This window comes from Mixophyes fleayi, chromosome 2 (genome assembly GCF_038048845.1).
Source record: "Mixophyes fleayi isolate aMixFle1 chromosome 2, aMixFle1.hap1, whole genome shotgun sequence".
In the NCBI taxonomy this organism is placed as follows: Eukaryota; Metazoa; Chordata; class Amphibia; order Anura; family Limnodynastidae; genus Mixophyes; species Mixophyes fleayi.
This window is the reverse complement of record NC_134403.1, coordinates 176513195-176539545: the sequence shown is the minus strand read 5'-3', so window position 1 is coordinate 176539545 and position 26351 is coordinate 176513195. Positions and strand designations below refer to the sequence as shown.

At 38.6% G+C, this 26351-nt stretch overlaps 1 protein-coding gene across 1 annotated transcript in view; it reads left to right on the top strand.

Annotated features, from left to right (window-relative positions):
* CALN1 (calneuron 1) overlaps nt 1-26351 on the top strand; it is a 368040-nt gene that overhangs the window by 136761 nt on the left and 204928 nt on the right. The window contains exon 3 of the mRNA XM_075198074.1: nt 18529-18672. Coding sequence (XP_075054175.1) covers nt 18529-18672 — 144 coding nt within the window. The remainder of the gene's footprint in view (nt 1-18528; nt 18673-26351) is intronic.

The window sequence follows — 26351 nt, the reverse complement described above, 5'->3', positions numbered from 1 at the left end:
AATTACTTATCCATTACCTTTTGTTCTAACTAGTTGCAACGTGTCAGGATCTGCCTTCCTTTCTCTGCAGCATTGTGTCAGGATGCTGCTTCATCTTGGCAGTTTCTGCCTCTGGGACTATATTGGACTTTATTATTTATGTTTACCCTGCAGTACCTGTGAGCCACCAGAGGTGCTGCTATTCTGCCTTTTTCTTACCATTACTAGAAATTAACTAGCTGCACTAAACTAGTCATTCATACCTGATTGTCTCATATATATGTCTGCCTCTCCCAGTTTCCTTTGCTGGCCATTAATATTTGTTTATCTTTGGTCTAACTGCCTTGTTATTTTCTGTTCCTGTGGAAATCCTTGCTTTAGCCAGTTCCTACTTCTCTGTAACCATTTACCACTCATCTGCACCTTGTCAACTGGCGTTAAAACCTGATATCTACCTTATGCCTAGACTTACTGCAAATTTATAGTTTCTGAGAATTTCTGGCTCTTGCTGTTTATCTTGCTTCAGCTAAGTTACCTGCTGGGGTTTTTCAATTATCATTTACCTGTTGTTCTGCAATACCTGGAAGTCTGTTTATTCACTGACCTGGTCTGTGTTGCATTGCATCACCTGGTCTGTGTTTTCACTGCAATAAACAGTTCAATATTTTCCATACATTTATGCCTCAATGGCTGTAATTACAAGAACCAGTTTGTGGAACAGAATTGTAACACAACATCCTGTTGGGCAGCACGGTGGCGAAGTGGTTAGCACATCTGCCTCACAGTGCTGGGGTCATGAGTTCAATTCCCAACCATGGCCTTATCTGTGTGGAGTTTGTATGTTCTCCTTGTGTTTGCGTGGGTTTCCTCCGGGTGCTCCGGTTTCCTCCCACACACCAAAAACATACTGGTAGGTTAATTGGCTGCTATAAAAAAAAAAAAAAAAAAAAAAAATGACCCTAGTCTCTCTCTCTCTATGTCTGTCAGTGTGTATGTTAGGGAATTTAGACTGTAAGCTCTAACGGGGCAGGGACTGATGTGAATGAGTTCTCTGTACAGCGCTGCGGAATCAGTGGCGCTATATAAATAAATGATGATGATGATGATGATGATGATGTTCCAATTTACTCTTCTCTTCTGCCTTTGACTGTGATGCCAAGCTCAGGTCACCTAGAATACACCTAGAGAACCAGGCTAATTGTGGTCTTCACCTTTAGCAGTCTCCCTTCCATTAACATTGAATAAACTCACCAGCACTCAGTTGTCTGAAGGTCTAGTGTATGCAGTAGTCAAGGCTTATTCTGGTGCAGGAAATATAGGAGACACTTGTACCTGTAAAATCATGTACTAAGGGCTGTTCACAATAAATGGGTACTAACCTAAACCAAATGGTGTTATTTGTGCTTCTGAGTTTTTGTGTACTGGAACACTACATAAGGGCCTTTTATCCTGATTTTTAAGTGCTGCTGCTAAAGGAGGAGGGTTTACTCTTCAACTTTCAACACCACCAACACATAAGTCGACTTGATCCATAGAACTTGTATGCTGAATGGCAGCATTACTATTTTCCTCCTCTTTTTCCTCATTATGATTAGATGGATTTCTGCTGAAAGCCGCATCACTTTGTGTTGAATTGCTTACATTTTAGGTGATAATTTCTCTTAACAGTGATGTTTTGAGTCTGTGTTTTTACCACATTGTTTTCTGATTCAGCATATTTAATATTACTGAAAACAAACAAGAACATATATATCAGAAAAGGGAACTGAGACAGTGAACAATTACCAGTGTCACACAATAATTATAAAACAATCATCATTATGAAATGTTGCAGAACAAGGACAGAGCAATTATGAAAGTGATCAATTGATGTATTATCGGTTTTCTGAAAACTGAACCCACCCAAACTTAGGAAATCACGAGGCAGCTTGGTACTTTCGCGCCTCCTCGGATCTGAAGCAGTGTTATTGTCTCTCTCCATTCTCCAGTGACATTGCTCAGTGCCATTGCTCACACAGAAACAGGGGTAGCAGTGTTCATGTTACTCTCCAGACTCTAGTGCCATTGCTCAGTGCCATTGCTCATACAGAAACAGGAGGGGTAGCAGTGTTCTAGTCACTTGACAAAAATTGACTGGAAATGACTGGAAATTAATGCTACTGTGGCTAATAAAAATATAGCAACAACAAAAAGAGCCAAATTATGTGATTTTAGCAAAAAAAAAAAATAGAGATTTTAGAGAAAAAATAGGGAACCAAAACCTGTGAGGGCGTTTTTGCCAAAACCAAAACTTCTATAATTATTAGCCAGTGTCCAAAATAAAATAACTTCTAGTAATAATCTTAATTCTGGTACACCAAGCATCAATGATGACTTTCATCTGCTGTACAGCTGTGTCTATGCTGTCCTGAATTTGCCAGTACTATATCGTAGTATGCTGTGCACACAATCTGAGAGAGAGATATTTACCAGCAACTTCCAAAAATGAAACTGGACAGCACAACTCTCACAGTGATCAACAGGTGTGTTAGCCACTATTTGCCAGTTGGCGAAATGAGAGACCAATCGTATAATTTTTAGCTGCAGTTTTTATTTAAATTCAAATGCAAACTTTCCTTCTTTCTTTATATTCCCTGTGATACAAAAGTTAACAATTAAGCTATATTATTTTTTGTTGTGAGTTAATTTCTTCAGAGGGGACAGCTTATGTTGGAACTTTATAGCACATAGCACATATTGGGTCCTTGTGTTTACCCCAACAATGTGGAGTCCCAGGCTTTCCAGAGAGGGACAGAAGGTGAGCACCATATTGAAGAAATTCTATAGGCAAATGGGTATATATATGCCATATATTTCCATTTAGAAGGAAAATAATGTATTTCTTCAGTGTTATTGCATTTCAACTCTACTGTTCCTCATTAAGCTTTTTGCCTTAGCTCTTAGTTGTATACTAGTTTTTTTTTAGCCATCATTACTTTGTTTCATTAATTGCTAGCAGATTTTCTAGTGTGTTTTTGTTGCAATATTCCCAATTTATTTGAAATTGGGAATACAAAGCAATTGTATGCATAACATTAGCTAACTAATTAGTATGCTAAAGTTGTACTTTCAGACATTATATTCTGTACTACATAGAATCCTTTTAACATTATTTTCCCATCACAAAGCCTTTTCTTCAAAGACATAAAACAAAATGTATTACAAGATCTGTAAAGTACACAGGAAGAAACTTGCACAACAAAATCACTGTGCAATGCTCAAACTACAAATGAGCAAAGTGACTGGCTCCAAATCACAAAATTCAGAGATTCTAGACATTTGCCCAGAAAATCAATTCTCTTGTACAGTAAAACCAAAAGCAACAATATAAGTATTTATCACATAGGTTCAGAATTTAATAATTGCTCTTTCCCCTAGGTGCCATTTAACATTTGCCATTCTGGTGCATTATATTGTATAAGCAGTACTGGCATAACAAAAAAGAAGGTAATTGGGTAGCTGGAAAGGTTACATGGCTATAGAAATCTAGTGAGAGATAGCAACTGCTAACACTAGCCAGCTGCCTATCATTCTGCTAGCATCACCTTCAAACCTTTGCTGGTCTCATACAATTGATACATTAGCAATATCTGTTTCCAAATATGACATAATTGTGCTGGTCCTGCTAATACAGAATTTGTGGACTTTTCTTACATTTTTAAAACTCTTTACTGTACTAACCCTTTATGTGCCTCTCGTTAGAGAAAATCAACACATGTGCTGAAATGAGCCAGAGGCCCTTCAGACTTCTTTGTTTGCAGGAATCTGTGTAATAAGTAATTGGACATGTGGACATGTGAAGCTGGGAACTTCAGAAGTGACAGAGTATAGTGTGGTCCACATTTTGTGTATTTTGTGCACTGTTCTGCTTAGTTCTGCTTAGAAATTTCACGCTATAAATATTTTATATCTAAATATGCAAAAATATGATTGAAATATTAACTGAATTGATGGGATAAATGCTTTGTTGAACTGAATCTGAACTTAGCTGATCACACGTTTAAAATCAAAAGAAGCATAACTAAATAATACAGATTTCTTAACTTTAGTAATTGAAATATTGCAATGTAAATAAACTAGGACTATCCTAGAAAAAAACAGACAAGGGCACATATGGCTGTAAAAGAACATGGTAATGTCACAGAGGGGCTAATACTTAGAAAATTACTTTAATGACCATTAAATATTTAAACCCATTATTCTCTTTAATTAACCACTCACAAAAGATAGTTTCAAGTTTATCCAAAAAACGTTTAATTTTTGGATAAAAATTAACTCTGTGTTAGATAAATGTATCCCTATACATCATTCAGATTCATATCAAAGCAGACATCCTAGACTTGGGACTAACAATTTCCTTCAGCCACTTACACACAAATTCTGTTATACATTCATACAGTATGAATAGACAATTATACATGCTTAGATACACATAACAGACAATAGGGATAATAATACTTATATCAGGAAATATTACATTCAGATCAGATAATATACACAATCTAACACTTAATATAAACAGTGTAGCACAGATTGCACAATATATCAATTTTCCTTTGCTCTGAATTTATATATTTATATTTATGTGCTTTATTTAATTATGTTTGTGTGCTTGTGCATGTGTCCTAGGTTCCATTACAATTCTCAATATAACTCCCATTCCGACAAACTACAACTCCCATTCTGCACAGTCACAAATTCCATATGTTATCTCACAAAAACTGTTGACTCCTATATTACTGCACATATGTAACCATATAATCCTATATTACTGCATACATATCACAAACTCTATTATTTCCACATGCACAACACAAAATATCATACATATCACAATCTACATGGTCCAAGTACCAATGCATAATACCCAGAGCCGTAACTAGGCAGGTGCGGGCAGGGCCTTCACACAGGGCGCAAGCCCAAGGGGCGCAGCGGCCGCCCACTGCCTGCCTTTTTACTGACAGCTATCAGACCTCAGAACCAGACTGCCGGCTGCCCGACACATCCAAAATGGCGGCCAGCACCCAGCTCCTCCCCTTTCTGAAGTCTGCCCTCTGCCCCTCAGCATCTGATGTCATGACGTTGCTAGGCAGCAGATGAGCAGAGAAGCAGAGAAGAGTCAGGCAGCGACGGCTGGACAGGAAAGAAGATTATGGAGGGGAGGGGGATGTATGCTGCTATTATGAAGGGGAGAGGGGAATGTATGCTGCTATTATGGAGGGGAGGGGGATATGTATGCTACTATTATAGAGACGAGGGGTGATGTATGCTGCTACTATGGAGGTAAGGGGGATGTATGCTGCTATTATGGAGGGGGGATGTGTGCTGCTATTATAGAGGGGGGGATGTGTGCTGCATGCTGCTATTGTGGAGGGGGGGATGTGTGCTGCATGCTGCTATGCTTTATGAGGGTAGGGGGGTATGCTGCCATAATGTGTGAGGGAAGGGGGGTGTATGAATATAATGTGTAATATGAAGGTAGGGAGGTTGGGTGTCTTAGTACATGGGTGGAAGGTAGGCTATTAATTTAATGGTGACGTTTAGTTGGGGGCTAATTATTTAATGGGTACTATTTTATTTGTGGGGTGCTGGTGGGTCAAATTAATTTATTGATGGGGCTTTTTAATTTATTAGCAGAGTCTATTAATTTAAGGTGAGGTGACGGGGCCTTTAATTTAACGCTGGGGTGGTTTGGGGCTATTAATTAACTGTGGGGCTGAGTTTGGTGGGGAGGGCTATTTATTAAATGTGAATATTAATTATTTAATTCCAGGGGGTGGTTGTGGGAATGGTTATATTTATTAAATGTAAAGGCTATTTAATTTATTACTGGGGCTGTTTGGAGGGAGGGAAATAGGTTTATTTATTAAATAGGAATACTATTATTTTAATGTTGGTGCTAATTATTAGTTTTCTAAATTTCATTTTTTCAAAATAGGGTACCCAACATTTCAGGATCCAGATACTTCCTATGCACTGAGGCCATGCTGTGCTGTCCCTGGACATCTTATGATAAGTCATTTTTCAGAAACTACAGTTACTGAGCACGCACACACAGATACAGATACTGGCATACATGCACTGGTACATACACTGGACACACACATACAGGGACAAACACTCTGGGCACACACACATACAGTTTTTTGATGAGACTGGAGAAGATAATGAGGGAGTTTAATTAATATGAATGAAATTAATTTATGATGTGGGGATTAATGATTAAACTGGATGAGAGAGTTAATGTTGATAGGGGTTTTATGATGATCCTGGAGTTAACAATTTTGAAGAGGGCTTCAATCATGATTAAGGGGGTATTATTGTGATGCAGTTACAAAAATGCTCTTTGTATCATATGGGGTCACTAGGATGGTATCTGTATTGCGGTCACAAGAATGCTTTCTGTATAGAATAGCGGTCATAGGAATGCTCTCTGTATGTTATGATGGTCATAGGAATGCTCTCTGTGTTGTATGGCAGTCATCAGGGCCGGATTAACCTGTGTCTAACTGGGCTACAGCCAGGGCCGGATTAAGGGAATGGAGGACCCTGGGCTAAGGAGGCCACCATTCCCCCGTGAGGGCCCCCCCCCCCGTGATCTGAGCTGCCTGCGCCCCCCCTCCCGGGCACTTACCTCCTTCTCCGGTGCGCTGTACGCTCTCTACTGAGGAGATCTCGTGAGAGTGAGACTCACGAGATTTCCTCAGTAAGGAGACTACAGCGCGCCGGAGAAGGACCGCAGCGAAAGTGCTCAGCAGCACGGATCGCGCCGGGGGCGCCCCCGCCCCCGACTGATCAATACTGCTGCTGAGCACTTTCAAGGGCCCCCTGAATGCCATAGGCCCCTGGGCTGTAGCCCAGTTAGCCCTATGGTTAATCCGGCCCTGGCTACAGCCCAGGGACCTCGAGAATCCAGGGGGGGCCTTGACATAGTTAAGCAGCATTATTGATCAGACCAGGGGTGTCCGATCAATGCTGCTGAGCCTATCACTGTTGTCCTTCCGCGGCGCTCAGTACTCTCCATACTGAGGAGATCCCGTGGAAGGACAACAGTGACAGGAGAAGGTAAGCGCTCGGCGTACGGCTAATAGGGGGGGCCTCACAGGTGAATAGTTGTCCGCTTAGCCCAGGGGCCTCCATTTCCGTAATCCTGCCCTGGCGGTCATAGGAATGCTCTCTGTATGGTATGGCGGACACTAGGATGCTCTTTATATTGTTTGTGTGTGTGTATATGTGAGTATATATATATATATATATATATATATATATATATATATATATATATCATATATATATATATATATATTTAGTGTGATGGTGATAAGGGGGCACAGTGTGATAAAGATGGCTCCATGGCACAGTGTGATGAAGAGGCAGTGTGATACAGATGATACTGTTACAATTATTTTTCAGTTTGTTTCAGTGAGTTTTATTTCAATAACCAATTCATTTTTTATACAGCTAGCATGTGATAGCTGCATTTAAAGTACTTTGATTCTATGAAGGCTCATTACATAAAGATCCTTACAAAGTCAGATTGTGAAGAATGGGGAGGGAGGGGGTTTCAGTGTGGTCCAAAACTTGTAAAGCGCTAGCCATGCCCCCACAGTAGGTTGACCACTCCCACTCAATGATTGTCACTTCCACTTAGATGGGGGGCGCCGGTGCCCTGTCTCTCCCAGAGCACTAAAATGTCTAGTTACGGCACTGATAATACCACTATCATTACTGCACATATGCAACCGCATACTCCTGTATTATTCCATATGAGCAACCGTTTATAACCCATATACATTAGAAACTATGTGATCTATATAGCAGTCTCCATATACAATTTCATGTGTGCAAAGAAAGTCCCATAATGTAACACACCATTTGCTGTAGCCATATGCTGCAACTATGTTCCATATATACTACATGTGTCTTCCATATACATGTTAAATGGGACCCATATGCAGTTTTACATAGGGAGGACACTTTGTGCAGCCTTAATCCGATATTTCAAGTGGTGGAAGAATGGAAGGGAGGACTTGGGAGGAGTCACACTATGGGACTGATTCATTAAGGAAAGTAAAGCGAAAAAATGAGTAACCTTGCACCTTGGCAAAACCATATTGTATTGCAGGGGGAGGTAAATTTAAAATGTGGGGACAGATTTACAGTTGGCATAGGGCATGTCCTAGATAAACTTTTTAAATGTCAGTGTAAAAACAAAACTATCAAGTATTTGTGTGCTACATGAAAAAACAGGCAGTACTTTCCTTATGTGCAAAATAATAACATTTGGCCCCCTTGCATTGCAACATGGTTTTGCCAAGGTTCAGAGTTACTCATTTTTTTGCTTTAATGAATCAGGCACTATATGTTTTGTGAAATATTTATTTATGGTCCTTTATATGCAGCATAGAAAAACAAAAGCAAACACTCAAAAATAAATTGTCTGTAATAACGCACCTCTTTAAAATGGCATGTTCCACTGTGAGACTCAATTCAAACAGCATTTTGCTGCTATTTTGTTCAACTCTAACAGAGTCTATTAGACTTGTCTTCTGATTTGGTACTTATTTACAGCTTGGGTTTTAATTGGATTACCTGACCATTCACTTACTCAAATCTGATGTCCCATGCTGGTACACTCATGGGGTCTAAATATTGTTAATTATCCCACCCTCCACAGCACAAGAAATCAGGAAAATACCTAGCACAGAGGAAATTTAGGACTATTTTCACTATGGCAGGAAGACCCCCTCCCCCTGTTATACTAGAGACCAGTCCAGGCTGATTGAGGATTTGGGTGGTGAGAATTTTAATGTATTTCATTTTACACAGTGCATTGTGAATGGCAACTGGTTTGTGTCATGCAAAGTATAGGATGAGAACATATCTCCTCCAACTCTGGTGCAGAATTCAAGACATTTTGTGGAGACAGAACATCCTTGAAAATTCACTTCTGCCTCTTTATCTCACAATGCACATTTACAACCATCTTGCTCTGCTGAATGAAATCTTGTTTCTGCACTGCTAATGCACTGCTGTGCCTATCCCATACATTGCAGCAGACCTACCATTTTGCGCTTCGTATTAACCTTCAGAGGTGAGATTTATTCTGCACTTTTTCCATGGAAGAAGAATAGTATAGCCTCTGACATATTGTGACATTCTTGGAAATGTGAGCAAGCTAAGAGTGGTAATATCTACAGCAAATAATGGTAGCTTTGCTGTGGCAGATAAGGTTTAACATTCTACAACTGAAAATAATGTACACTTTTCAGATACAAATTATCTACTACAGTAAGGAGATAAAATATATACTTTAGCTACTTAAAAGGCGAATGCAGTTGACAATACAAATATATCACTTAATGATATGCTTTAAGAATTTATCTGACTTGAATATTGATGGAGATAAAGCATGCAATGTGAATACAAATACTGTTATCTCAGCAAGGAATTCTGCATTTCTGAAGCTGGTGTTAGTTATGGAAATTGACATGCCTTCTAACAAAACTAGATTATAATAGAAAGGAATTCACCATCATTATGCCCAAGACACTGTCTGTGCTGGGAGCTTCATCATGAGATGTACAGCCATGTAAGAAGCAGCACTAGCCATTGTATATTAGTCTGGTTCCCTGTAGATATACAGCAATAAATATTGCCTGCATAGCACAGATCAACAAAACTTCTGGGCTTTTCTTCGCATGAGAAACTTTGATTCTCTGATTTATAAACTTGTGTATTTCCTAAATTGACTATAAGTTCTACTGAAGAGTTAGAAGCAAGGTAAAATATAACACTTCATGAAATAGGGGCAAGCTCTGTGCTTATAGTTGGTTTGCATTGTTTGTGGATCACGAATGCAAAAAGCATATGGCTCAAGGATGATGGCCCAGAATGCATCCATTTGTTTCTCTAATGGAGGGGACCAAAATATATACATTTTAATAGATAGGTACTTATGTGTGTGAAACAATGAATGTCATTTACAGTTTTTATGATGGCAATTTGCATATACTCCAGAATGTCATGAAGAGTGATCAGATGAATTGCAATTAATTCCAAAGTCCCTCTTTGCCATGACAATGAACTTTATCCCAAAAACAACATTTCCACTGCATTTCAGCCCTGCCACAAAAGGACCACCTGACATCAGGTCAGTGACTCTCTTTAACACAGGTGAGAGTGTTGACAAAGACAAGGCTGGAGAACATTCTGTCATGCTGATTGAGTTAGAATAACAGACTGGAAGCTTTACAAGGAGGGTGGTGTTGGTAATCATTGTTCTTCATCTGTTAACCATGGTTACCTGCAAAGAAACATGTGCAGTCATTATTGATTTGCACAAAAGGCTTCACAGGCATGGATATTGCTGCTAGTAAGATTGCACCTAAATCAACCATTTATCGGATCATCAAGAACTTCAAACGAGAGAGGTTCAATAGTTGTGAAGAAGGCTTCAGGACACCCAAGAACGTCCAGCAAGCACCAGGACCGTCTCCTAAAGTTGATTTAGCTGCGAGATCGGGGCACCACAGTGCAGAGCTTGCTCAAGAATGGCAACAGGCAGGTGGGAGTGCATCTGTATGCACAGTGAGGTGAAGACTTTTGGATGATGGCCTGGTGTCAAGAAGGCCAGAAAAGAAGCCACTTCTCTCCAGGAAAAACAACAGGGACAGTTTGATTTTCTGCAAAAGGTACAGGGATTGGACTGCTGAGGACTGGGGTAATGTCATTTTCTCTGATTTCTCTCCTTTCAGATTGTTTGGACATCTGGAAATTCGCTTGTCCAGAGCAGGAAAGGTGAGCGCTACCGTCAGTCCTGTGTCATGGCAACTGTAAAGCATCCTGAGACCGTTCATGTGTGGGGTTGCTTCTCAGCCAAGGGAGTGGACTCACTCACAATTTTGCCTAATAGCACAGCCATGAATAAAGAATGGCACCAAAACATCCTTCAAGTACAACTTCTCCCAACCATCCAAGAACAGTTTGGTGATGAATATTTTCCAGCATGATGGAGCACCTTGCCATAAGGCAAGAGTGATAACTAAGTGGCTCGGGGATCAAAACATCAAAATTTTGGGTCCATGGCTAGGAAACTCCCCAGACCTTAATCCCATTGAGAACTTGTGGTCAATCCTCAAGACGCGGGTGGACAAACAAAAACCCACAAATTCTGACAAACTCCAAGCATTGATTAGGCAAGAATGGGCCATTAGTCAGTATGTGGCCCAGAAGTTGATTGACAGCATGCCAGGGCGAATAGCAGAGGTCTTCAAAAGGAAGGGTCAACACTGCAAATATTGATTCTTTGCATAAACTTAATGTAATTGTCAATAAAAGCCTTTGACTCTAATCAAATGCTTGTAATTTTACTTCAGTATGCCATTGCAACATCTGACAAAAAGGTCTAAAAACACGGAAGCAGCAAACTTTGTGAAAACAATACTTGTGTTATTTTCAAAACTTTTGGCCATGACTGTACTATTATTTTACCTCCTGCCTCATTCATTTTTACTTTTCTAATTTTCCTATGTCTCCAGGCACTACCCTGCACTTTTAAGTAAAAGTAGTGTTAAACCCCAGAGTTAGACTAATCTAACCTTTTTGAATTCTTGCAGCATCCCCCAAGGCTTCAACCCTGATCTTACTCCCCAAAAACTCCCCGAACACTTGCAGAAACACACACAGGTAAAGGTACATTTATTGGTATAAAGCCCTGGTAACTTATGGACTGCTACATGCAAATAAGTCAGTGGTATGGGTAAATGGTTTTCTCTATATTCTGCAATGTAAAAAAGGTGCAGAGTGGTTTAATCATGAAACTATTAGGGCTTGACAAATGCAAGTTAAAGTACAACACCATACAATATATGGACAATACAATGGCAATGTAAAACACATTCAGCAGTGTAACTGTAGTAATTCATAATCAGTGTGACAATTCACTGGTATTAACTATTTGTTTGAAATTGTACCATGCAGTAACAGAAAGGGTTTACTCTCTGAATCAGAAATATAATGCAGATGGCATTGGTATGGTACCAATTACACAAATGCACAAGATTACATTCTAGTATAAAATGGGCTTTACTCTTGAAGAATGCAAAGCAGAAGTAGGAATGTCACAACTGGTTTCATGTTAGGATAAACAGAGTAGTCTATGAATATCTCTGCAAGATGAAAACAATGGAAAACAATGATAATTGGGATTGTAATCCATGTTTTGAGTCATTGTGATGAAAGGCCTTTGGGAGCAGGTACTATACACAGTGTTTGAGGCACATGGAGTCTCAACACACATGCAAGTAGGTTATATTTCTCAACTGGTGCAACAGAAGTAGGGAATAAGGGTGGTGTAGTGAATAGGAGGGAGTAGTCTGTTAGTCTCTTAAATGGCAAGCACTACCAAGGGTATGGCAAGGTGAGGTGATGGTGGAGTATTCCCATCATTGTAAGGTGAGGCAATATTTAGGAGAGAAATAAAAAAAAACATCCCATTATGGGAAAAGAAAACACACACAAGGCAATTTATATTTTGTCATTTTAAATGTCAAGATTTTAGAGATTGAGGTTAAATGTTTTAAATTAATCTTAAAAATGATTGATGAACACATGCATTGACTCAGAGATACAGTAGGCACCTGGTGGATGAAAATTCTTCTGATTTCAGTTTTATAAATGGTTTATTAAAATAACAGGTGTATTCAACAATCCCCTTCTGGCCTATAGACTAGAAAAGGGTAAATTAAAAATGTTAGCATTTCAAGTGTATGCTTGTGTTGCTTTGTAGCTAAACATTGAGCAAGCTTTTAATAGACAAGCAGGTCTTATTAGTAAAGCTGATGTAAATTTCATTGACTTGTCTTTAACATAGTCTAATAATATGTGCTAGTATAAGCATCTAAGTGAATAGCCCAGTTTATTGACTAATATTCCTGTTCTACATCCTAAAATAGCTCTCTCTCATTTTTTGATTTGTCATAAGGTGAGCAGTCTACATTGAGTCTGAGAGAGCTATATTTTGTCTTAAGTTGCTTTAATTAAGAAAGAAGTAACCTACAAATAATATTTTTCACAATATACACGTTAGTAACATTGTGATCCAACACTAACTGGGAGTATTTATTTAGCAAACAGAACCCTATGAACTACAGAATTGACTAATTCATTAATGATTTTGTTGTGTATCTTGACGTGAGATGAAAAAAAGAAAGTATGTTATGCAGTAAATTCAGCTACAGATGTGTTTATTTTGAACTTCATAGAATTATAAACATGCCAAAATATATGTGAATCATTGTCATACTATATTGAAGTGGAAGCTTCCTGCAAAAAAACCATTAAATTGTGTTTAAATGAATTTCCTCATTTATCACTAAGTTTTATGAGCTCTGATAATTATTTAATGCCTGTAAGTTAGTTTAAAGAATTATTGCACTGTCACTGGCTCCTAGAACTTAGGCATTACAATATAAGAGTGCTGGAGTGAACAGTGAATATTAGATGTGTTGTTAGATGTGTTTGTTTCCTGTTCATTGATCCAAATATGACTCTAAATGAGAACAAGCACACACAATCAACCATAAATACCCAGAGAAATGTGGGATATACCCAAGTGGACAGCTGTCATTGCTGTGCATACTAAATCAGAACTATAGAGTGTAGTTTTGTACAATCATAGTAATGTGCAGAAATAATACAAACTATGTTACAGTGAATATAAAAAGTATACGCATTTGTTGCCAGATCACCCTCATTCCCCCACATGTTAAAGATGGCCACAGCAGCTCCAGAGGAGTTAATCTTCGGTGCAACAGTGGAAAAAAGGGTTACACGCCAGCACAATGTACTAAGAGTGCAAAAATGTATTTACATTTATAAATAATAAATGTATTTTTTTTTTTTTAAAGATTTTATTTTTTGCAAGGGTCAACCAAAAGTAACATTCTGTACAGCACTGTGTTATAAACATCTGAAGAATACATATGCAATAAAACATACAGCATCTTATTAGAAGAGAGCATTAGTAAGGATGTTGACCCAATTTTTCAAGGGAAGCAATAATTTTAGAAAGAGAAGTAAGACTGAGGAGAGTAAGGAGGGGGGGGGGGGGGCGGCGTGGCGGGTCGCCTAAGTATAAGAGAGAGGAAGGAGTGTAGTAGAATATGGAAAAAGAAAAAGAAAATGAAGAGATGGGAGGGATGGAATAGGGAAGGGAAAAAAGGATCCAGATGGAGTGATGCTGTAGAATCAAATGACAAAAGGGGTTTGGATTTGGAAGTATGAGGTCCACGGCGCCCAAACCTTAAAGAATGATTTAGAGGTATTACGGATTATGCATGTCATGTATTCCATTTGATAAACATACCAAATCTTGCCAATAATCGTCTGTAGAGTTGGAGCATTGGGCTGCTTCCAGTCCGTAGCAATCTGGCATAGGGCAGCAGAGACTACATGGCGAAACATTTTCATTTGATGTTTGGTGGCTGATGGGATCCCGAGAGGGAGAAGGAAAAACCTGGGAGAAAACGGGATGTCAAGCTGCAGTAGCTGTGAGGCAAAGTCCCGAAGTTCCGTCCAAAATGGGGCAAGTTTAGGACACTGCCACCAGATATGGAGGAAGGACCCTTCTGCGCCACAACCTCTCCAACATGTGCTAGATGAATCTGGGAAGATTTTTTGTAATTTGGTTGGAACCAGATACCAACGATAAAGTAGTTTATAAGCATTTTCTTTCAGTTTAACACAAATTGAACTGGAGGCTGTGTTAGTTCTAATTTCCTCCCAAATAAATGTATTTATTTTGATGTATCACACTGTGACATTGATTAGTGTCTAGCATGCAGCTAGCGCTGGGCTCCAGGAGTAGAAATGTGCCCAATGTTGTTTTACTTTAGGATGTGCCTGTTTTTAATTATGCTGTATTGCTTTACTTTTATTATAGCTTTTATTACAGCAGTGAATGTTTTTGAGCAAGTCTCTTTCAACTTCGCACACCTGGACTTTGCAATTCTATCCCACTCTTCCATGCAAAAATGTTGAAGGTCAATCAAATTGCATGGGGATCTCTTGTGTACAGCTCTATTTAGGTCATTCCACAGGTTTTCAATGAGATTGAATCCTGGGTTCTGACTTGGCCTTTCCAAGTCTTTGATCTTTCTTTTCTGGTTGACTTGCATACCTATCCTAGATGAAAAGAAACAGCCCAGAGCACAAAGCATGATGATTCCACCACCATGCTTCATAGTAGTTATGGGGTTCTTTGGGTAATGAGCTGTGTTGTCAAAAAGTGGTTTGTGGGGATTAAATGTATTTTGTTTTAGACAGGCTTTGATGTTATTTTTCATTTGAAATTACTTCTGTCTTGCCCGCTTACTCTATAATCCAGACATGCAAAATATGGGAGAATGTTGTCAGATGCAGGGAATGACCAGTTCCTGCCAGAAATGCCTGCCGATCCTCTAATGTTGTCATAGGCTTCTTGGTAGCCTCCATGACTAGTGGAGGCTTATCCTGTCATCAACTTTGGATGGACATTCTGATCTTGGCAGTGTCCCTGTTATGCGTCGGAGTATATGGACCTTGGTGCGCTCTTTGGTCAATCAACTTTCGCACAAACGGGTGGTATTACTCCTGGCAGCAACCTTGGTTTCTCCTAGCTTCACCCATTATGACAGTAGTGATGGGCGTGTAAGTACCTGGGGGATCCTTATAGACTGCTTACATGACTGGCCCCATCTCCTCTATGTCGGGCGGGATATTTTAAAATACTTTGTGCACTTCAGAGGTGTCAGAGTGTTTTTCTAAGTCCCTGCTTAGTGTCCTGGCTCCCTGTTGGTAATTCCTATGCCTTGTGCCTTATTGCTATCCCCTGCTGCACTGTCTGCTATGTCCTTAACTGTTTTCCTCTCAGTACCCCTGAATCTATTGCTCAATTGTGTGTGGGGCTCTCCATTCCCTGAAACACCAAATTCATCACCAGTTCCTGGAATTCTTTGCTCAGGATCCCAGCACCTGTACTGCTTTTGGTATTTAGTGGGACATCCTTATACCAGCATACCCTGCTATGTGCTTGCAGTACCCATCCTGGAGGTCACAACCTGTGTGGCATTCGTAGATAAGTCCATAATCCCTTGCAGAGGTCCCTGCTCCCACCGACACCACTATAGACTCTACTCCCCAGGCATGGGTAGTGCCAACCTCAACTAGTTTTTGGATTCTAATCTCCCAACATGTTCCTGCTAGTCCCTGTTTTCATCGCTTATTGATGATAGTCTTTACAGCATTCCATGGTACATGTAACTCATTTAAAATAATTTTATACCCCTCTCCTGTTTGATACCCTTCAGCAATGAAATCCTGTACATGTTGTAAAAGCTGCTTGCAGACCATGGCTATCCTAGAGCATGTGGCCACGAAAACTGCAAAGCAATCCTACAGGAACAGATGATCTTTATTTAGGATTAATCACAATCACTTTTCTTGCAGGCAGGTGTATGCTAATTACATTTGAGCATTTAAATGTGATGTAAAAAGGTCTGACAAGATTTATCTTGAGTTCAGGTATTACCTCACAAACACCTGCAATTTCAGTAAGGGTGTGCCTACTTGTTATAACCACTGAATGTGATGAAAAGTAACGATTAGAAAGGGTGAATATGGCATTTTTGAAAGGTTACCTTGAACAAACTATGGGGAACTTAAAGAGTTTTTCAACATGTAATGAGGCAAATTAAATAAAATATCAATGTTATATAATGTGTTAGAGCATTATTATATGTGTCTTCAGTGTCGCATACACATTATGCATGGCGTGATTAGTACATGAATGACTTATCATGAAACTTGCACTTGTCATGAATGGCACAGGCGTCTACTGGATCTGGGCATTTGTGAAAACAGTGAGTAGGAACAGAACACTCCCCTCCATTAAAGGATAAAATATTTAAACTATTTATGGGTATTTTTTTTTAAGAATGGATTACGTAAAGGATTACAAAAATCACATCTGACCAGTTAATCCAGCAGTTTAGTCATGGAATTTAAAAAGTTTTTCATTTATTAAACAGAAAATTGTATCTTTCTTTTAACACATTGCTACTCAGTGGCGCACGCAGGGGGGGTTTCTGAGTCTCCAGAAACCCCCCTTTTGCGCTAACTTAGTGCCCACCATAGCGGCACTGTCCTATACAGCAGCCGCGGCGCTGTCAAAGAAGCGTCCGCGGCGGAGCTCTCTCTCGTTTTTTTTTTTTTTTGTTTCTTGGGTCGGGTGGGAGGGGGGGGGAAACCTCCCCTGACAATCCTGCGTGCGCCCCTGCTACTAGCTGAATTGTGTGGATCTCGCCATAAATATCTGATACAACAAAAAACAGTATAAGAAGACTAAAGGCTTTTTCTTAGGATTTTCATAAAAGGTCCACTGTCTAAACAAACTATTGATGTAAATTTCCGGGAAAAAAAGAAAGACAAGAAAGAACTGATTTCTTTTCAAATCATTAAATTAGTTATTACTAAGGTTGTGTTACATTGGTGATTTTTTCCAAAGTGTTTTCATCACAACATCTTTCTGGCAAAATAGCGTTCCATAAAAATAAATGGTTGTGCATGCGAAGCTGGCACATTAGCTATTTTGTAGCTGAGATTGCAGGGTACAGAATTTCGGCTGACCAAGAAATTTACTGGAACAAAAAAAAACTGTAAAGCACTGAGTACATTTCACAGTGAGAAATTAAACTGCTCAAATCGCTAATTTCATTAATAATTTTTTTTAAAGCTAAGGTTCTTAAGCAGCCAGAAAATCGCTCTAAATTTGAATCTCCAACGATTCACCAACTAAATCCAGCAATAAAATTACTGATAGAAAATTGATAGATACAACACAAAGTTAAGTCCCTATTTTTGGTCACCTGCCTGAAGTTGAATTTCAATTAATGATTTTTTTAAAATTTTGCAGCATAATATTTTCCCTTTAATTTCTCTGAGTAGAAATGTATTATTGTATATCCATATTATCTTATTAAATTATTTATTCTTGCTATGGAAATATTTCTTATATAGAAAGACAACTTACTAGTGGTTTTGTTTTGTTAACGTGTACATACCTCTAAATTAAAATATTGGTTCTATGTGATGATAATTACAATAAGTGTGTGGCCTAGTTACGGCAGCAGGAGGGAATTTGTATTAACAATATATTATATTAAATATTAAAATAATGTTCTATGATATGGTGCTTTTAATACTGTCAACACAATGAAGCCTTTGCAAGTTGACATTTTATGCTACAGATCCCACATTGCAAGTCCAATAGCAATATATATTGAAATGTTGTAAGAAGAATTATTAAATGTATTTTGTAACTGTTTGGAACTTTAGGTAAACTTTCATAACTTTTACATTTTTTTTATTCAATAACTACAAATAAGTCCTGAATGTGCCTTCTTGTATTTGAAAATGCTCTCCTTTAACACAGTGAAATAGAAATAAGTATATTGTGAATTGTTTTAACAGAAATCCGTGAAGCCTTCCGAGTGTTGGATCGAGATGGGAATGGTTTTATTTCAAAACAAGAACTTGGTATGGCAATGCGATCATTGGGTTACATGCCTAGTGAAGTTGAGTTGGCCATCATTATGCAACGCCTTGATATGGATGGTAAGTGTCAATAAGCAATCATTGCTAACATCGAATCTATCTAAAGTACTTGCAATATTATCTTGTTTTTGAATTATGTACCTAGATTTTATTTTAGAAATGTCTTCCTATGAAAGCTTGAGTTTTAATGGCATATATATAGCTATAGATTTCTGCAGAAATGTTTCTCCTGAAGTTCTGATCTGTACTGGTCATTAGATGAAGCAGGTTTTAAAAGGAACATTTTAAAGTCTTACACATATTTTAAATACTGACTCACATGCAACATCTGCTTTGGAGACCTTTTGACATCTTTTCATATACTATTTTTGAATTTCTGAGCCAAGAAATACAATTCATATTCTTGTTAAAAGAGCATTATACAGCTAACATTTACATATTTGATTTAACAATCTAGTGTGTTGTGTTGAACTCATGATACATTTCTTATCCTTCAACTATCGACAAATGTGTAACTGTGGCATGGTCATTTTTTATGTGCTAACTTGAAAATGGCAAATGCAGAAATCTGACCAAGGCCCTAAAGCATATAATTGGTATTTTATACTTGTTAAAATTAGTTTTTTTTGATCTGCTTTTGATATTCTACTATGTTTTCTGGATACCATTCCAAGGGGAGATGCAGTCTGTAATTTATCTCACAAATGCCACTGCCTGACAACTACTTGCATTATAAGACTGGAATTGCATGCTAACTAACGATTTGTTGAAAATGCTATGCCATAATGAATTCCCAAACTATATTATTTCTACTAAATGTAAGTTGTATAAAGAAACTAAAGTTTCTGATAAGTCTACGCGTATTTTTTTGTAGTGTACTTGTAAAATGTAATGCAGAATCCAGACACTGAAATATGTTCCAAAAAATTTAGTTTAAATGGTATACTTTACAGTTATCTCATCCCTTTCTACAAAAAAGCAAAAGTAATTTGTATCCTATAATAATACATTATATAATACACAATCTAAATTTTTGGAAGCATAATTATGTGATTTGCATAATCAGAGCCTGCTTCCTGCTGCTCAGTGATGTAGTTTGCATCTTCGAAGGTGGGTCATGATGACACAATTCGCATTGAATAGCTTCGTCATGGCCCTGCCCACTTCTGAAAGAACACTCAGAAAACTCCCAAACATTCCTGTAGAGTAGGTGAGTATGCGTATAACTAAGCCTAAATAATACATTAAACATATATAATGTGATTTGAGTATTGGGCATTAATCTGCTAAAATGACAATTGTTGCTTTGGTGGCATCATGCACAATTTAATATTGCGGTGGTTAAAGGACAGTTAAAGCATAATATTTTCTTAGATTAAGCATGTAAATAAAATGCATGTAAATAAAATGTGTCAATAGTCTTATTCTAACTTAATGCTGCAGCTTTTTTTTTTCTCTATAAAGTGTGATTTAGTCATTTTCAACCCCCCTCCCCCAACCATCCATGAAAAAAAGCTCTCGAAAAACATATCATGTGTCTCTGTAAAGGGTGCTGCTATATGGTATATGGTAGATCAAAAACCTTAAATAGTTACACTTGATATGTCTGTTGGACTTGTGTGATTATACTAATCTACAATCTTTATAAAGCGTTTTTGTTACCTAGAGAATTGCAAGTCAATTCATCTGTACCTCAACTGCTTCCAGACTGACTTTTAAAAACACAAAACAACATAGCATTTAATATTTGATTTTTCAAGCCGGGGTTTGGCAAATTCTAGAAGACATATTAACGTATTCATGATTACTTAAAATGTACTGCTTTGGCTTTTTTTATATTCATCTGAGTACCACTTTTGCTTGGCTCCTAGATTTAATTTACCATCACCTAAATTGTTCATAATTTTGTTTAGCCCTGTTTTGAGTTATTGCACCAATCTAAGAGGGCTTGATTGAAATTATTGCAGAGATTAGTAATGCATGTATAAATTGTCATGATATGTGCTATTCAGGTTTGTTACAGATTAGACCACATATTTTTTTACTGCATACACAAGAATATACAAAACAATAAGGAGTATGAAACTCAAGAAAGCAATTGAAAAATGTTGAAGGGACCATTCATCATGAGGCTCACTGTTGGACACTAACTAAACATTTCCCTTATTTGTGGTACAAATATGAGATACAGACAGATATGACTGTATAAAAATACAAAACCAACAATTATCATACACTCTCCATTTGCTATAACAGACTTTTCTATTTCTATTACCTTTGTTAAATTACCAAGTCTAAATTTCCGATTCCTGGTCATGTCTACATAATTCATATTACAATTCTTATGTGTCTGGTGCATTTGTACATAAATGACAGATTATTATCATTTATATGTATAGCACCATCATATTACACAGAACTTTCCTAAACAAATTTAATAATTAACCTCAGTACCTACACCATTGGAAGTCCCCTACCACACACAAACACAGACTAGGGTAAATTTTAGCAAAAGCCAGTTAACCTACCAATATGTTTTTTGACTGTGTGTGGACACTGGGTCATCCGGAGGAAAAATTATGCAAACACGTGGATAATATACTAATTCCACATGGAGAGTGCCCTGGTTGGAAGCAAACCCATGGCCACAGCACTGTGAGGCAGGAATGCTAACCACTTTGTCACAGTGCTGTCCATGTGTAACAATGTATACTATAATGAGGGGCTGTTGTTTTACATATTTATTATATAGGTCCTAGTGCATTAAGCATTTACCAAAAGAAAAGGGTGTCCTCTATACCCTGATATACATGAGCGCCTACGGTATAGTGTCTTCAATACGTTAATTGCTTTGCTTGGTTTAAGTTTCACATTTTTACTTGGGAGTCAAGTTTCAAACTGTACTATGTCTGTTCCAAAATAATTTCCTCTATATTTCTATTGGATTAGGAGCTGTGTTTCCACCTGAGGGATGTGTGGTGTCAATTTATTGCTGGATTTCCCAGTCCACAATTAAAGTTATAATATTTTAAGTGTGGTTCCTTGGTGCATATAAATACCACTATGTTACATTTTTCATGTGAAACGTAATATGTGGTTGTGAGAAGAATGTAATACAGTCTTTATCTTCTATTGCATAGGTATTACTTTATACCAAAATTTGTCACATAACATGAGCATTGTTACAATCCTCAGTATTCTTAAGGAATTTTTGGTTTCGATGGAAGGATTATATCTATTGCCACAATTATCCAAAAAGGGGGAAGACATCATGTAGCAACAAAATGTGTTATAGCTTGCATGATGCTTTACTTACATTTTTTCCTATTTCATTCCTTCTTGGAAGCAAACAGTTTTTATGTCTTCTGATTCTAGTCAAGAGTAAAGGTTGCCCCTTTTATTGTCAATCCTTCCGTGCAAGTGTCTATTGGTTTTTCTGCTCTGTTTCCCGACAGAGGCTTTGAGACTTCAGCAGAGAGAATGCCTTCTACATACGTTGCAGCTCCCAGCCTCACCAGCTAATGAATAAGGGAAACAGTTGTGAAGAAGGCTGGACCAGGAGAGTACATAGTGAAGTCTGAAGCTTGACTAGGAATCTGAGATTAACATTTAACATAGTGTAAAAATTATAGACTCTGTCTTGAGCAAGGTGAGGTGCAGAGGAAAACTTTGTATTTTTAATTTTTTAGACAATTTAACAAAAAGATCTCTATAAAAAATAAAACACCTCACCCCCAACAGTGACATATCCACTTTAAAATCATGTGCTCTAAAAGTTAGACAACTGGAATAACAAATTGCTACCATTTTTCTTTTTTAAAGTACATTAAAATATATCCGTTTATTAAAATATAACATTTTAAATGCATGTACAGATCAAAATAAATATAATAAGAAGGGAAGGTACAATTATACCTTATGTACCTAAATCATAACACTTTTGGGTGGAGATTCAATTCTGCACGATGTGGCTCCAAAACAGTCCATGGAGACACATCGTTTGGATGTTCTGCATTAAATCTCTGCTCATTTTTCACGTCTTGCGTCCAGGGCCGTACTGGGACAAAAAAATCAGCCCTGGGGTTTAAACCACACCTCTGTGTTGGGGGTGTGGTCAACATATTGTGTTGATGCATACATTATAATAAAACATTACATTTATCACACCCTCCCCAGCCACATCATGCCACCCCACCCCAGACACATTGTAACAGCCCCAATCCACTGTACTATCTATGCTTCTAATGCTGCTGACATCCATCAGGGTGGGAACTTCCTGTAGAGTAAGCAGGGAAGTTCTTAGTATCACAAGATTAACAAATCTCATGAGACTGACTAAGCGGGACAGTAACCTAAATTCGGGACTGCATCCACCAAATTCAAGACAGTTGGCAGTCTGTCCTGGTCTCTACAGGGGCTGGCTGGCAGACTGTAGCCCAGGGGGCAAGCACATAGCAGTGGCCCATAAGTAGCAGCCCATCCTTAAAGGGTGGTTTTCGGTACAATATATACTTATCAACATAAAAAGAGGCTATTTTAGAGTGGCTTAACCCAGCAATACTTTATTATTATAAATGATAAATCTTAAATCTTAAATAATGGAGACAATTAATGCAACAAAAAACAAACCTCACTTTATATTGCATTTTATTTTCTATGTTCCTTCCCCCACTTTTTTATTTTTTTATTTATAACATACCTGGCTGTTTATAATGGGGCTTAAATCATATTATAGCAATCGATCATATAATAATGTTCTATTACAGCATTGAACACAGGGGCTGATTTATCAAAATGCAAAAAGCCCTTTTGCTTTAAAAACCTGAGGGTAAGTGTATCAAAGTGCTATTTTGCAAATCCATCGATTTTCTCGGGAGAGTTGAAACTCGCAGATGTATGAAGCTGAGATTTCATGTAAAATGTGCTTCTGGCAAAATCGCTATTTGCAAAATCGCAAGAGATCAAACTCCCGACTGTAGCTATACAAGTCTCAAATGTATGAAGCTGCGATTAAGCAAACTCAGGAGAGTTTGCTGTAAAACACACCAGATTAAACACGCTGCTTATTTATTTATATCCTTGTACAAGTGAGGAGTAACTGAATTGGGCTCTGGACTTATTTGATTATCATTATCAGTGTTGTTGGAGGAGATATACCTTTCTCTGTGAAGATAACTGGCTGCAATGCACTGCTAGCAATACAATCTGAGCTGTACACCTATATGTAATTAAAGCTATACAGGTTACAGGGTTGCACATAAGCTTATAGGATAAATATCATCCCATCTTTCCTGTGAAATTATGGGCAAACATAACCAGTCCACCGCAGCGGGAAAATTGGACCGCTTTGCTCGCTCCTCCACTACAGCCTCTGGTTCAGGAGATGCATCACATCCCGTTACCCCCCCTTTGTCGGCTCCACTGGCGGACCCTGAAGTTACATTACAGCAGGTCCTGCAGGCCATTGGGGCATCTGAAAAGCGTGTTACGGATAAAATAGGAGAGGTGCAGGTGGACCTCTCTCTTCTCCGGCAAGAGGTGCAAAAAATCAGGGAGAGAGTGGGTGAAGTGGAGGCACGTGTGTCTAAATTGGAGGACACTTCTGCACCAGTTGCGGGCCGGTTGGAGAGTCTGGAGTCGCAAGCCTCTCTGTTCTGTTTAAACAAAAGCTTACGGATATGGAGGGGCATTTCCGTCGCAGCAACATTCGGTTGGTTGGATTGCCCGAGAAGGCAGAAGGTGTCTCTCCAGAATCCTTCTTGGAAAAGTGGTTAACCCAACTGTTTGGTACAGATTCATTTACAGCCCAATTCGCAGTGGAGCGGGCTCACCGTATTCCAACTCAAGCACCCCCTCCTGGAGCCCCCCCACGCACCTTCATAGCCAAATTGTTGCACTATCGTGACCGAGATACCATTCTACGCTTGGCTAGGCAGAAAGGTTCAGTGGAATACAATGGTCAGTGAGTAGCAATGTATCCTGATTTCGCTCTGGATGTACAAAAGAACAGGGCTCAATTCATTCCGGTGAAGAGAAGATTAAGAGATTTACAGATCCCATATGCCATGATTTTCCCTGCCCGGTTGAGAGTGGTTTCGGAGGGCCGTACATCCTTTTTTGATACTCCCCGAGAGGCTGCAATTTGGTTGGACCGCCTAGCTGCTGCTGGACGCTGATGCTGGATGAGTACTTTTTTATGTCTCTCCTGATAGTCCTTTGGACATTGCTGATTTGTCATTGATATTATGCATGGTATTTGCTATACATAATGTAATTTCTCTTCTGTGGCACAAAAAAAAAAAAAAAAAAATGTATTTCGCTCAGGTGGGGTCTGTAATTTTCAAACTAATATTGAAAGGTCCACTGTAAAAAAAAAAAAAATGTAATGGGCTGGAGAGCCCATGGCTTTAAGGCCGTTCTTTTCCTCTCTTGTCTCAATTCGCCCCTTTTCCTTCCTTCCTTTTCCTTCCTCTATCTTCTGGTATTTTGCGGGTTGGCGGGTGACCTTTTTTGGTAGTGTGCTGGCCTGCTGAATATCCTAAGGTAATTTTAGTTAGGGTTTAAGGTATACTTAAATTGGGTGGAGTATACAGGGTGGGGGTATGGGTTTAGTATTAAAGTTATTTAAGTTGTGGGTAGTTTTAATGTTATTGCAAATATATAGACAAGGATTATATGTGCTTATAAGTATGTCAATGTATGCTCTGCAGGGATGTGGGATGCGGGGTAGTGAGATAAGAGGGACTGCTATTATATGTATTCTGGTACATCTGATAAGGAGCTGAAAATTCTCTCCTGGAATGTGCGGGGCCTAAATAATGCTGTGAAACGTTCTCTTGTACTAAGACAAATTAGAAAAAATGATCCTGATATTTGTCTATTGGAGACTCACTTACACGGTGATAGAATACTCGCCCTTAAAAAAGCATGGGTAGGTAGGGCATACCACTCTACTTACAAGACTAATTCTCGAGGGGTCTCTATATTGGTACATAAACGTCTCTGCTTCTCCTTGGAAAAAATTCAAGTGGATGCAGGGGGAAGGTTTGTACTGATGAAGGCTGTCATTAATTGGGTTCCGGTGATTCTGTTAGCTGTATATATACCCCCACCTTATAATGGTGAGGTGTTAAGGAAATGTGGAGAATTCATGGCATTGTTCCCAGAGGTTCCAGCCATTTGTATAGGGGATTTTAATAATGTGATAAATGGAGAGGCGGACAGATGGCGAGAGAAAAATGCTGTAGTTGGCAACTCTAAGTCGGCTTTTTCTGCTTTGGTTGAGGAAATGGGGTTAGTAGATGTATGGCGTTTGAGGCACTCAGAAGATGTCCAATTCTCCTGCTTTTCTACATCACATAATGCATTTTCAAGAATTGATCTGGCTCTGCTGTACACTCTCTGGTACCGCTGGTAAGGAGCGTGGAATATAGGGCTAGGGGAATTTCTGACCACTCGCCCCTCTGCCTATCTATTGATTTTGCAATTGATAGAGGCCAGTCCTTTTGGAAATTAAATCCCTTCTGGCTCTCCTTGATGGGTACAGGAGCGACATTGGTGACACAGTGGGAAGGCTTCTTTGTAGATAATCTGGTAACAGCAAGGCCACCTATAGTTTGGGACGCTTTTAAGGCTTTCCTAAGGGGGGCATTAATTGCTGGTATAGCTGAAATTAAAGTCGTCCAGACAAAAAGAACAGATATTAGAGAAAAAGTGTAAATCCTTAGAAGCACAATACA